This window comes from Palaemon carinicauda, chromosome 31, assembly GCF_036898095.1.
Source record: "Palaemon carinicauda isolate YSFRI2023 chromosome 31, ASM3689809v2, whole genome shotgun sequence".
Lineage (NCBI taxonomy): Eukaryota > Metazoa > Arthropoda > Malacostraca > Decapoda > Palaemonidae > Palaemon > Palaemon carinicauda.
Genome location: NC_090755.1, coordinates 67,723,228 through 67,736,576, shown reverse-complemented (window position 1 = coordinate 67,736,576; position 13,349 = coordinate 67,723,228). Strand labels below are relative to the sequence as shown.

Below are 13,349 nucleotides of genomic sequence, written 5' to 3'. Positions count from 1 at the left end.
GACTAGGAATCCCACTACACATGGCAAACAATAACCAGATGCTTAATCATTCTAAAGGATTTATAATCCTTTCGACTGACAAGCATTTGTGTCTATAGGATACAAAATTAAGTAAAGAAATCCTTCCTTTGCAGCTTTCCTCTTTAAAGTTTTACAATACACAGCATGTTTAATTTTTAACAATACTGTATGTTTACTTTAATATATACCAATCAAGTAAAAACTAAATAGCCATCCAGAATGCTACTTACGAACTGTAGGAATTTTCTTTTCTCTTATAAATAAAAGACAAGGGACATGGTACAAATGGAAAGGACCACCCTCTCCTTATTTAAGTGTTCAAATGTCCTTCAGTCAAGGTTATCTCTTAAATTTCTGTACAATGATCAAACAGGATTTTATTTAACATTTAATTGGAATAATTAACATTTTATGATTCATGCCAGTGCAGCACATATAAATCACCAAATGGTTGAGAGAAAAATAAGAGCACATGCAACATCCCCCTTACCAGGCAATGTTGCGTCCGGGGATGCGTACGTAATTGGAGGAAAATACAAGAATTAATTATATTTTAAATTCTTGCACCTAATTTCATTTGTATATTAAAAATTCGAAAATAAATCAAGCTTCAAAAGTGAATATGGAATGATAAAAAAAAAGTAAAGCCAAAGCCATTACACTTAAAGGTGTAAAAATTGCATGAACTAAAGAAATCCAAGCTCCTTAACTCTAGCATAATACTTAATTCTATATTAAATCAGTATCTAAGAAAACTTATGAATGACTCCAAACAAGTTACCAATAAAGAATGCGTACTATAATGATACAATCAATCTCCCACCACCAATAAATGCAAAGTAATGAAGCTCGGTAAGAACCCCGGTACCACCACCAAAACTCACATTACTAAAAAAAGCAATTAAGAAATACTTTCTTACTTCATTATTCCTACGGGTCAGAGCTTCATGATCTGTGTCATTACTACTGCAGGTGGATGCATTACTCCCCAATGAATATTTGCGCTGATGACCGACTGTTCCAGCAACGGCACCATTGTTGTTTAAAAACTGACTCGAGAAGAGTCCATTGCTATTCGTTTTGTTCGTCTTTGACGAATTAGAGTTAACGTTTAAGTTCTCCTTATCTAGCGTCATCATCAGAAAGTTTTTGGCATTTTCTTTACTGAGAGACACACTCGTGCCCGCCACAGGTATCCCACAACTAGGACTAGTACTGCCAGACGTGCTCCTCGATGAAGTCCCACTGAACGAGGTGTCTGGGCCGTCTTTACCCAGGCTCGTGTAAGTAATAGGAGCCCCTAAGGAGTACTTTGGCTGCGAGCCTGTGAAGCCTGGAAAAGGCCTAGCTGTGGTGTTGTGGTTTGAACCAATATGGCGGATGGGCTGTTGGTTTGGGAAAAGGGGAAAAAACACACATCAGGTTAGTAAAACAGAAGAAAAAACACTGTATGCAGTAACTAACAGTACTTAAAAATGTTAGTTTAACATATAGGATTTGCCACTAGCAACAATGAATGGGAGGGTATGGTTTCTGAGTAGATTTATTTCAAACACTGCAAATAATATTAACTTAAAATAAAAAAAGGCTTTCCCACACTTCTATAAAAATAAATACATTATCTTAACTACAGTAATTTTAGTTGCAACCCAAATCATAATTCTGCAATGTAATAAGTCAAAAGCAGGTAAATAAAAAATTTCTATTCTAATTCTAATATTCCTTAAGACAGTTTAAAACTATAAAAGTAATATTTGTTAATTGGAAATCCTTAAAAGGATAGTTAAAAGTTGTATTGTAGGAGGGGGGGGGACAAAATACACTATATGCCTATCACGTAATTCTTTGAAATACTGTTAGTGTGAATTCAAGTTTTAAAAAAAGCATCACTCTAAGCTCTGTAAAATAAAATAACAATAAGTTGCTCTATTACAAAACTGTATCTTTGCACACATTCCTATTAATTACTGACCATTGCTATACTTTGCAAAAATTAAGAAATCATTTGACCTTTGTGATGCATATACCTTAATTTGAAAATAAAAAATTGCAATTGCAAATTTCAACTCTACCATGGAGGGTTATGGTTCTAAACCTATTCCATTTATCAACATTTAATTCTCATATCTTTCAGTCTGAGTGACCTTGCTAGAAATCATCTTGATTTGTTGTGGAAGTATAGGAAATTCTAGAAAAAAAAAATCTGCAGTCTTAATTTGCAAACCGCAGAAGTCAAAAATTTTACTTCATCCATTGCAAATTAGCCTAAATTTTGCCAATAAAACCAGACACTTAAGAATCACATTTACCTTCTAAACTTTTATCACTAGGTTTTCTTATGCTGCCCGCCTAAAAAGCTAAAGGGTCTCCATGCCCCAGCGCCTGAACTTGTGGCCTAAATCTCACAAATCAAACTAAATATTTACAAATCAAACTAAATAAAATGGTATTAATACTACTGCATTCTTCCTATCTAATGTCTTTGCAAGTTGTGTTCTATATACAGTACCAACCTTACATCTGCATTATTCATAAATACCCAGAATAAGATCTAAAAGTTAAATAAGTTTTACAATATTAATTTAAAACAAATAAAATTCCCTTTTATTCTACATAAAAAAACATCGTTAAACGATATTCCTATTCTTGAAAAACCTTAAATCTAAATCATGCAGAAAACAAAATCCTATTTTCACATAGGGATATTCTAACCACATGCAAAAAAAAGATAAGGAAAATGCCATGCATTTTCTTCTGCATAGATTAGTTAACACCAGAAAAGAATAAATAATGCCAAAAGCTTGAACTTTAGTCACACTCAGTCCAACAGCCCATCTCCAATCGATCAGATTGAAAACTTCAAATACCTTCCAGGCTCACAAGACGGTAGACCATATTTTCAAAACCTGTCACTTGATGGTAATAATTGAGTTTTAGAAAAATACACAATTTTTTTAGTTCTTCGCAGTGACATGTGATTACTTTGAAAAAAATCTAAGTAAAAAAATTTAAGCAATATTGCTTGTTTAGTATTTTATTTATAAATGACCATTATTAAATTCAAATTGACATTTACAAAATTATCCGTTATCCTACATCTCGGGTGGAAACTAAAACCTTAAAAAACCCATATATGAAAATGTACATAAAAATAGCAAATGTAACTATGGAAATATACAACACAAATACAAAATCTGAATAAGCCTACATACAATTTCCCTAATTCTTCAACATAGTACAGACGGAAACTGCGTTTTCAGACAACTTATCCATTACCAATATAACAACTGTAAAAAATTAATTCCCGTACGCCAATCTCCAGTGGCCTCGTCGTAAGTAAAACAAACCTCTGCAGTCATGAGATCGCCAGCAGAAAAAAAGTTTTACTAACCTGTTTGTTAGCAGCAAGTGAGGTGGACGTGACAACGGGTACACCATCGGGAGTCGTCTTTACTTCAGCCAAAGGAGTTACGCTGGGTTTCCAAGCCTTGCCTCCTCTGAAAATGGGGAAACAAGTGACTGTGGAGGCATATTATAAACCATAAAGTCTCTGAAAACAAGATTTTTTTTTAACTCAATGGGGAGATTTCCATGCACCTTGTATACTCTAACAAATATGTATATACCAACATTTTCTTTTCGTACAGTGCAACACTAGCCTCTATATTAGTAATTATTCCTTTAACGTCTAAAATTATGCATAGGATTATAACCCAGGGTCTCCAAATTTAAACATTTATTAGGGGTGCTCTTAAAAAGGGCGTAATGGTTGGTGCACAAATAATGCATCCAAGAATGGATTGGATTACAACTAAGTTTTAGCCCAAAAGGGCCCAGGCACTGGGACTAGTTTAAAGATCGCCCATGAATAGCAGATTTAAGGGACAAGACAATACCCTAGAGACTGGTCATGTGTACAGTTGGACACAGGAATTCCTAGTACACCTTTCTCTGAAAAAGTGCAACCAACCAAACACTTACTGCACGGAGCGTCCCTGTGCTTTGCCCCATTGGTTACTCCAACGAAGTAAGGACTTCACAGGGTGTTCTTCTTCAGAGGTGTATCAAGAACTCGTGTCCAAATGTACATATGACCCGTGTCTAAGCACCTTTCATCAAGGTAGACCGGAGGGGTCCAAGCAATGGTTGTTGATGACTCAGCAGGTAGACCTATAGGATCTTCCCAAACCACTACCCTTGACTCCTAAGGATGTTGAGGTTGTAAACACTTCTTGGCACTACAGAACTTAGCAGGTCTTGAACTCCCAGCCAACAACGTTTCTAATCGACTACCACATCTTGTATATTTCTTTGTGTGAATGACTATCAATTATTTTACATAAATATAATGAAAAATGTTAAGACGTCCACTCACACAAAGAAACATAACATAACTTACTGTCATAAATGATCAATTATGAGTTATGCTTAATTTCAAAGGCAAGGATTGAGCATCCCGGGATGAAAAGCTGAGAACGGACCTATTAGCAGAGATTTATGTTTCTCTTTAGGCACGTATATCAAAGCCTCATCATGAGGCTAAAAAGAAAAAAAATCACCGTCAGCAGATCTGATGACATAAGTAGAATCAATGTGGAACAAGCAACAGGTTTTAAAATAAAACATTAACAAAAACCTTACTCCAGTAATGAGTTTCAGAATCGGCTATTGATCAGCATCTATGAATTTGTGTTATATAGAACGACGCAGGGGCTTGTGAGGCCATTCAGTCATGTGAAAAGGGAAAACCCAGAAGTTGACCAGTAGATTGAAAGTTAGAGGGGTTGGATAGCAAGATGGAAGAAAGGAAGCGTGAATGGAGAAGTAGAAGGATGTAAAGCAAGCGCGGGTAATGTTTACAGCACACCGCATGAGGTGTACTGCTGACACTTCAGGGGGGGGGGGGTCATAGGATCTGTATAATCGTTTTTTTTTTTTTAAATTAAGATTATATTTTTAGCAAGGATGAGATCGGAGAAATTCTAAACTAAAGCAGACGATCAAGATGAAAATGTGTCATTTGTCTGCCAATTATAAAAAACTACGGAGCTACTAAAGGTAGAAACTGTTAATTATATTATTTAAAATACTACATTTCAACCTCCAACCTTGCTCATGAAAGTTAAATCGTGTATGCTCAATTGAAGCCCAATTTAGAAATTTTAAAAGTTGAGGAAGACATACAGTTACAGTATGTTCTTAATGAATATGCTTCTCCAACAATTTCTGAAAAATTAAATTTTCCATCACTTGTAGAAATAGATATGGGTGACATACGGAATTTTTGAAATTCATAAATACGAGGGTACGTGAATTTTAAGATGGAAGAATAAATAATACTCTACTTACAAGTGCTTCAGAAAAGAAAAAACTAACTTCAACTTCATTATTAACTGTCACATACTAAGGCCAAATTTATGTCACGAAATGACGACGTACCACTAATATATCTTTCCATCGTGTCAGGGGGAAGCCGAGACAAGCAATACCCCATTGGGCAATGGTAACCCAACCACACAATTGGAGAGGCATTGCCCAAACGACAACAAAGTGCCAAGGGCAATCTGCTTCGGAAAAGGCTCTTCGAACGTCCATTGTTGTGATGAGAGGAGACAAGCAGAATCCGCTTCCCTTTCTTCGACAGAACGCAATAGGCAATGATAAATGACTTATTTTTAGATTGTTCTACCATATGTAAAGAAAGGAAACATGATTGCCTCTTTCTAAGAACCATGACATACCGCCAAGGACTCGAGAAAAGTCATTACGTATGAAAACACTAATAAAAAACAAATGAAACAAAAGAACGCAGCAGATAACAGGCTCCGATCTAGCGCTCTCATTAAAATGAAAATTGCAGACTGTAATTAAAATTACGTAATGCACTTCTACCAAGGGTGACGGCGGGCCGACGACGGCAATTACGATCGCTACAATTATTCCCGTAGAAGGTCTTGCGGGTCACGAGACTGGAGAAGAAAAGAGAGGGAGAGTGAGGTTGAATAGAGGATTTATATCGAAGTTCCGGTGAAGTAACTGCGGAGGAGACCGGATGTCACGGGAAGTGATAGCGATTTTCCCAGAGGTGAGAAAGTGATTAGGGGAACAAGGTGAAGGGCATCAGTGCAAATGTCTTGGATGCTGGGGAAATAACATTGTCTTTTAGTGGCATGTAAGTGATGAGTTTAGTGCGGGTAGAGTAGTCACAGTTCAAGGTAACAAATCTCATATTTCAATTGAGATTTTCAAATTGCTTTTATAATTTAAAATATATTGAAAATCAGTAGCTTTAAGAAGTTAAATTTTAAGAAATTAATTAAGTTGTTAAATTTTACGAAGTGAATAATCCATTTCAATTACATTTATCTCTGTGAAATCAGTGTTCAATCACTTCACGGATTAAATATAAAACAACAATTGTCATTTTTAATTTTTAAATGACTTCAACAGCAGTGTAAATTCGGTGCCAGCTTCTAACGAAACAAATTTAATTTTATTCAATATTATTCTTCGCAAAGTATCTAAACCAGAGAAAATCTGACAATTTAAGAAACCAGCAACAAATTCCTGCAATACTTGGCTGTTACAATGTTTTTCTTTAATTAAAACAACTTTTATTGCCTCCTACATACAAGAGTTCAAATTGCCAGGAGGAACCTGCGAGCAATCTAATGTTAGTTTTTCTCTATGCATTCCGAAGTGAAGCTTTTACAAAGGCTGGTCCTATTTGAGAGAGGGTTAATTCTAAATAACTATTCTGCCATGAATTTGTGGGATAATGAAGCAATAGTTATGACTGTGTATTAACGAACCTTGATTAAATTCTCTTCCAAAATGAAAAAATAGTATCATTTCAATATTAGAAATAACATTAAAAATGTAGTTATGTGGAGAGTTTTCTAGAACCTGCTCATAGTTTGTTATTAATATATATATGTATATATATATATATATATATATATATATATATATATATATATATATATATATATATATATATATATATATCTTTCCTGTCACGCTTCGGGGGGAAATGGAGTAGTCTTACCCTGGCGATAAGAGGTACACTGAAACCACAATATCCAACAAATTGACGAACCAGCGGGTTGTAGTTAGGAAAGAGTGAGGGTTGAATGTGTGGGGTGCATATTATAAGTTTTTTATTACATAATTAATATTATAGTAATAATAATAATAATAATTACCCCATATGAATAGGAAAAGGACACGCTAATAGATGATGATGATATCCATAGGTTCCATTCTTCCAAAGGAGTAATCCAACAGACGAGGAAATTCGAGCAGACAAATACTAACAATAACTATTGAAAGTTCAAGTACGCGGAGAGAACACACATACTTGAAGAGGGAGAGCACTCACAGCGGGTCAAAGGTGAAGGTATCCTAAAGGCACCAATCAACTGTTGCAAGGTCGGGAAGGAAATTGCAATGAATCTCCCAATAATTTGCCTCGGCATTTCACTTTATATTTTGTGGCGTCTATGAATTATTATGTAATTCATATATTATACATCTAAGAATGGTGAATATGGAGAGATCTTTAATGGTATTTTGATTTATTTTTTCCCACATTAACTTTACATAGATTTTTTACAGAGACATTCCATAATCTTTACTGGAATATGTAAAAGCGGTTACAAACATTCCATAATCTTTACTGGAATATGTAAAAGCGGTTACAGACATTCCACAACCTTTACTGGAATATGTAAAAGCGGTTACAGACATTCCACAACCTTTACTGGAATATGTAAAAGCGGTTACAGACATTCCACAATCTTTACTGGAATATGTAAAAGCGGTTACAGACATTCCACAATCTTTACTGGAATATGTAAAAGCGGTTACAGACATTCCACAATCTTTACTGGAATATGTAAAAGCGGTTACAGACATTCCACAATCTTTACTGGAATATGTAAAAGCGGTTACAGACATTCCATAATCTTTACTGGAATATGTAAAAGCGGTTACAGACATTCCACAATCTTTACTGGAATATGTAAAAGCGATTACAGACATTCCACAATCTTTACTGGAATATGTAAGCGCAAAACCGTTTTTTTTTTTTCTAAAGATAAGTACTATCTACAACACCTTCTACTCTTCTTTTCATGGCTATAATTCATATCTTATGCTTATCACGTTTCGGTTTACTACACACACACACACGCACATTTTATATATATATATATATATATATATATATATATATATATATATATATATATATATATATATATATATATATATACAGTATATATATTATATACACACAAATGGAACAGCACAGTAACAAATTCAGCTTATTCTTTAAAATTCTACCCCTGAAGAAAAAAAAATACAGAAAACTAGAAGTGTTAGTTTCAAAATAGTTGATGCCACAAGTGGTTTAGCAGTTACTGAAAGCATTATATATATACATACTATATATATATATATATATATATATATATATATATATATATATATATATATATATATATATATATATATATATATATATATATATATATATACTATATATATACTATACCAGGGATGGGGAACGTGCGCCCTTAAGGCCGCATATGGCCTTCTGGACCATCAAGTGCGGCCTTCTACGACCATTGATATATGTACAGTATGTGTAGTGTATTTCTGCTTTGACACTGAATATCGTGTGTTTGAAATCATTCTACTGTATGTACACACATACAAATATGTACACACAGACAATAAGAAAATTGTGTTCAGTGATGTGCCTCCCAGAGAATGGAAGCAATTTTTCCTTAAATTCAATGAATCCTCACATAATACAACTAGCAGTTTTTACTTGTCAGCTGCAGCACCTGTTGTAACTGACAATGTAAAACTGCTAGTTGCAGTGAGCGAGTGATTTAACGTATGATTGACGAAAGAGTTCCTGTATTGTCCATCTCCCCACTGTGATCAATTTTAGTTCTAGATGAGTCAACAGGTTCCAGATGTTTGGCATAGAAATATCTTATTTGTGCTTTCACTGATGAGTTTTGATTGTATGAAAAACAGCTTCCCTTAGGTAACCTTAACGCAAGGACAAGAGGTACAGACATTTTAACAACTTCAATAAGCAATGTCACAAAGGAGGACTACATTTTACTTCCTTGTTATCATAAGTTATGCACTGATGGTGTTCCAGCTATGATGGCTAAAAAGAAAGCAAATAATTGATTTTTTTTTTCAATGAAAACAGCTAAATGTGTTTATACAGATACAATTTTTTACTGGGATGTTGCATTTTTATGAGATGTGATTGTTTAAAAAGTACCTACTTGCCAATATTGATATGTATAAGCTATCTTTTCCAAAAGATTATTATTATTTTATTTATCACTTCAATACAAAGAACCTACTTGCTTAACTAAAGTAATTTGAAAAATACATGCTTTCGATATTATTCATTTACAGTAGTTTGAAAACTACTCAAGCTGGAATGAAATATTTTAAAATTCAATTTTCAATATAATTTATTTACTGATTACTTGTATAAAAAGTACTAAATCCAAATATTTGAAATTGTAATGCTTTAATTTTTTATGAATCTGTCACTCTTTCTTTAGATTACTAATAAATTACTTGGAGGATAAAATAACCAACAAAATTCTATGCGGCCTTAAGGAGCATTGAGGAATTGCAAGTTGGCCTTCATCCAAAAAAGGGTTCCCCACCCCTGTACTATATAATATATATATATATATATATATATATATATATATATATATATATATATATATATATATATATATATATATATATATATATATATATATATATAAAGCACGTTGTAAAGTTACTTCGTTTATTTTAATAATTCACTGCAGGACAAAGGCCTCAGACATGTCCTTACTCATGTTTAGGGTTTGGCCAGTTTTCATCACCACACTGGCCAATTGTGGGAGAATTTCTCTGATCGCTCACATCAAACCAACCTAGTATGGGTAGCCCTGACAAGTACAGCTTTGCTGACCATTATGATACATAGACCCTTTTACCACGTTAAGGTATCCCCATAAGAAAGGAGATAATATATATATATATATATATATATATATATATATATATATATATATATATATATATATATATATATATATATATATATACTGCAATTATGAAAGGACAATGATTTCTATGTAAATACGCCCTGATGAAAGCCTTTAGTTATTGGCTGAAACAGCTGACGGCAAGAATTGAATAAATGAAGCAGCGCAATCAAAAGAAGGAAAAAAAAACTTTTCCTTTAAAATTCTATCCCAGAGGAACGAAGAAAATAAAAGAGTGCTTTAGCATTTAATTAAAGATGCTTAGCGAAAGTCTATGCATTAAAGGTTACCGGAGTGTATTATATATATATATATATATATATATATATATATATATATATATATATATATATATATATATATATATATATATATATGTGTGTGTGTGTGTGTGTGTGTGTGTGTGTGTGTGTGTGTGTGTGTGTAAAAATGAAAATAATCTCTTGCTTACAATGAATAAAATCCAAAATGAACGTATACCGTATAACCCCTAACGTTGTACTACATAAATAAACCGATCCACATCTCATAAATATTCGGGAACAGCAAACCGTTACAGAGCGTCTCCAACATTTAGTACGAATGCCACCACCGACGCCGTAATCAGTTGTCGGAGCCATTTTTAAAAGAAACATCATCAGAGCGAAACATCCAAGTTCTGTTGATGTTCGCGCGCAGCTGCGCACATTAGGAGGGCCAACGTCGTCGTCTTGGCCAGGACAAATAAAAAAATAAAGGAAAAGTAGTTTCAGCTTTTCCAGAGGATGGTTCGAGACAGCTGATGCCATTTCTTTTATTCACTATTATTCGCTTTACAGTTGGTTAAGAGATTTTTTTCCCGCCCAGCTGTTAGACCAATATGTTTCTATTGCCAACTTGCTATCTCGAAATGTTTCAGGGTTTTGTTACTCTAAAGAATTAGAGTACTTTAATCAAATAATGCAATTGCCAATAAAAAAAAATTCAGTTAAAATTGTACAATACAAACCTGTAAGTCACACCTCGTCCTCGAAGCTCAAGTTGTTGTTTTAGTAATGAAAATTCCCTCAAAATATCCTACAGTCTGAAAATGACTCAACTGAGGAAGACGTATATCTTCATGTAATAGATTAATTCACGAGCAACAACACTTTATTAAAACAGTCAACATCAATAAACTTAAAAATACTTTTTTATTTTAAAATGTATCTAAAACATACTTTGTACCGAGAGTTCATTCGTTGTGACAAAGTAAAAACAAAAACTTTAAACAGATAATTGAACTGTCAGCCATCAACAATGGAAGAGAACCCCAAAATGTACTTTTTTGGTGAGCATTCAAGACAAGGTATCATCTTACACGTCGGACCTTTTAAATGCAACGTCTCTTAAACACGAAATGTGACATAAGGGAAAATTTCTATCTGCGAATAGAGATCCTTTATGAATAAGATGTAGAATCATATTTCTATTAAAAGATTATGATTACAATATACGCTAATTAGGGGAATCAATAAAAGCCCCGTGGTGCGATACTGTAGACCAGTAAGACCACCCAGCCAAACAAACAAAACCACGTGAACTTGAGACGAAGACGTGCATGTACGTGGATTAGTGGTAAGATGCTTCAAGATCTCTCGGTGACCAAGAATCAGGCGGCGACACATTAATTGTGCTTATGTTGTATTCTACTAAAGTTTAACCAAACAGAATTTGCGACAAAGATAGAAAAAGTGGATTCTCTGCCCACAAGTTTAAATACCAACACGCATGCACCCCTGTGTCCGAAACCAATCGTATTTATCATCACATGCTGTAACTGGCCATTTTCTATCATCCAATACCTCTGACTCTTCCTTCATCTTACACTTTTGAAGAATATATTAAATTGTCAATGTTTAAATTTGCTTTTTTTATGCTATATTATAAAAAAAAAATGCTTACATCCGATTCCAACATTTAAATTAGGAAAGGCGCGAACGAAAAAGCTGCCTCATACAAATACCTAATTCTCTACGGTGTTTCACTAGCCCTGCCCGTCCCAGACTCCTCAGCCCGCCTTTCATGCAATACCTAAAAGGATGTATCACGTATCACCTACTCGAGCTCTTGTTTGTTGACACACAGAGCCAAGGCTCATCTCCATGCGATGAAAAGAAGAAAGACTATGTCCCCCCTTTCCCCCAAAAACGATTCGTATCAAGTGAATCTTTTTTCTAAGAGAATATAGACCATATGATCTTGTTCCCTAATGATGCATAGCGTTAATGTCTTCTTGGCCTCATTTAAAAGAGTTGCCTGATCATCGTACAACTGTGAGAAAAATTGTAAAAAGACAAGTCATTCCTATAAAGATTTGCTTGTTTTAGTTAATTTAGAAAGAGGATACTGGTAAATTATATATCCGGGTTGCTTTAAAGAACACGACAATGCAATTGAGATGTCTTCAGTAATCTCATTGAACATATTACTATTAATGAGAGCTTTAAAAATGGCAGTCTTCTTGTGCATGCTTGCGTCTGTGCGAGAAAACTTACCACCCGAGAACTCGGGCCACGCAAGGCGCCAACTTCAGTTGAAAATGTAAACAAATGGTAAATAAAGCCTCTCTCTCTCTCTCTCTCTCTCTCTCTCTCTCTCTCTCTCTCTCTCTCTCTCTCTCTCTCTCTCTCTCTCTCTCTCTCTCTCTCTCTCTCTCAAATAGCATGAACCATAAATTGCCATGACGCGCATGTTGGAAAAAGTGGCATTTAAACACTTTGGAGATATATATGCAAGACACGCTGAATAACCCTTTCACAGGCCGTCACCATTTGACATCAAATCAACGCAATTTATGTATCACAGCTGTGGAGATTGGTTGATTAGAGGTCAAGGTGACTACATTAAATTAAATATCGAAGGATGACAATTTGAAAATAAATTGAGTTTCTTCAAAATAAAAAAAAACAGAGAGAGAGAGAGAGAGAGAGAGAGAGAGAGAGAGAGAGAGAGAGAGAGAGAGAGAGAGAGAGAGAGAGAGAGAGAATCTTAGGGCTATGTGTATCATATTATAAATTTCGAGAGAGAGAGAGAGAGAGACAGAGAGAGAGAGAGAGAGAGAGAGATCTTAGGACCAAGTGTAACATCTTATAAGTTTCGAGAGAGAGAGAGAGAGAGAGAGAGAGAGAGAGAGAGAGAGAGAGAGAGAGAGAGAGAGAGAGAGAGAGAGAGAGACCCTCTCGATCGGAGCTAACTTAATGTAAGTCGACCAGCCTTATCTGG

General features: G+C 34.5%; 1 protein-coding gene across 26 annotated transcripts in view; it reads right to left on the bottom strand.

The window, feature by feature from the left end:
* Positions 1-13,349, bottom strand: part of Zasp52 (Z band alternatively spliced PDZ-motif protein 52) — a 128,979-nt gene that overhangs the window by 44,055 nt on the left and 71,575 nt on the right. For 21 of the 26 annotated variants that reach the window (XM_068355323.1, XM_068355322.1, XM_068355326.1 and 18 more), the window contains exons 3-4: positions 3,413-3,518; positions 942-1,406 (exon numbers count right to left, since the gene is read on the bottom strand). In XM_068355323.1, coding sequence (XP_068211424.1) covers positions 942-1,406; positions 3,413-3,518 — 571 coding nt within the window. The remainder of the gene's footprint in view (positions 1-941; positions 1,407-3,412; positions 3,519-13,349) is intronic. The other 5 variants (XM_068355338.1, XM_068355335.1, XM_068355336.1 and 2 more) reach the window with 1 other exon arrangement.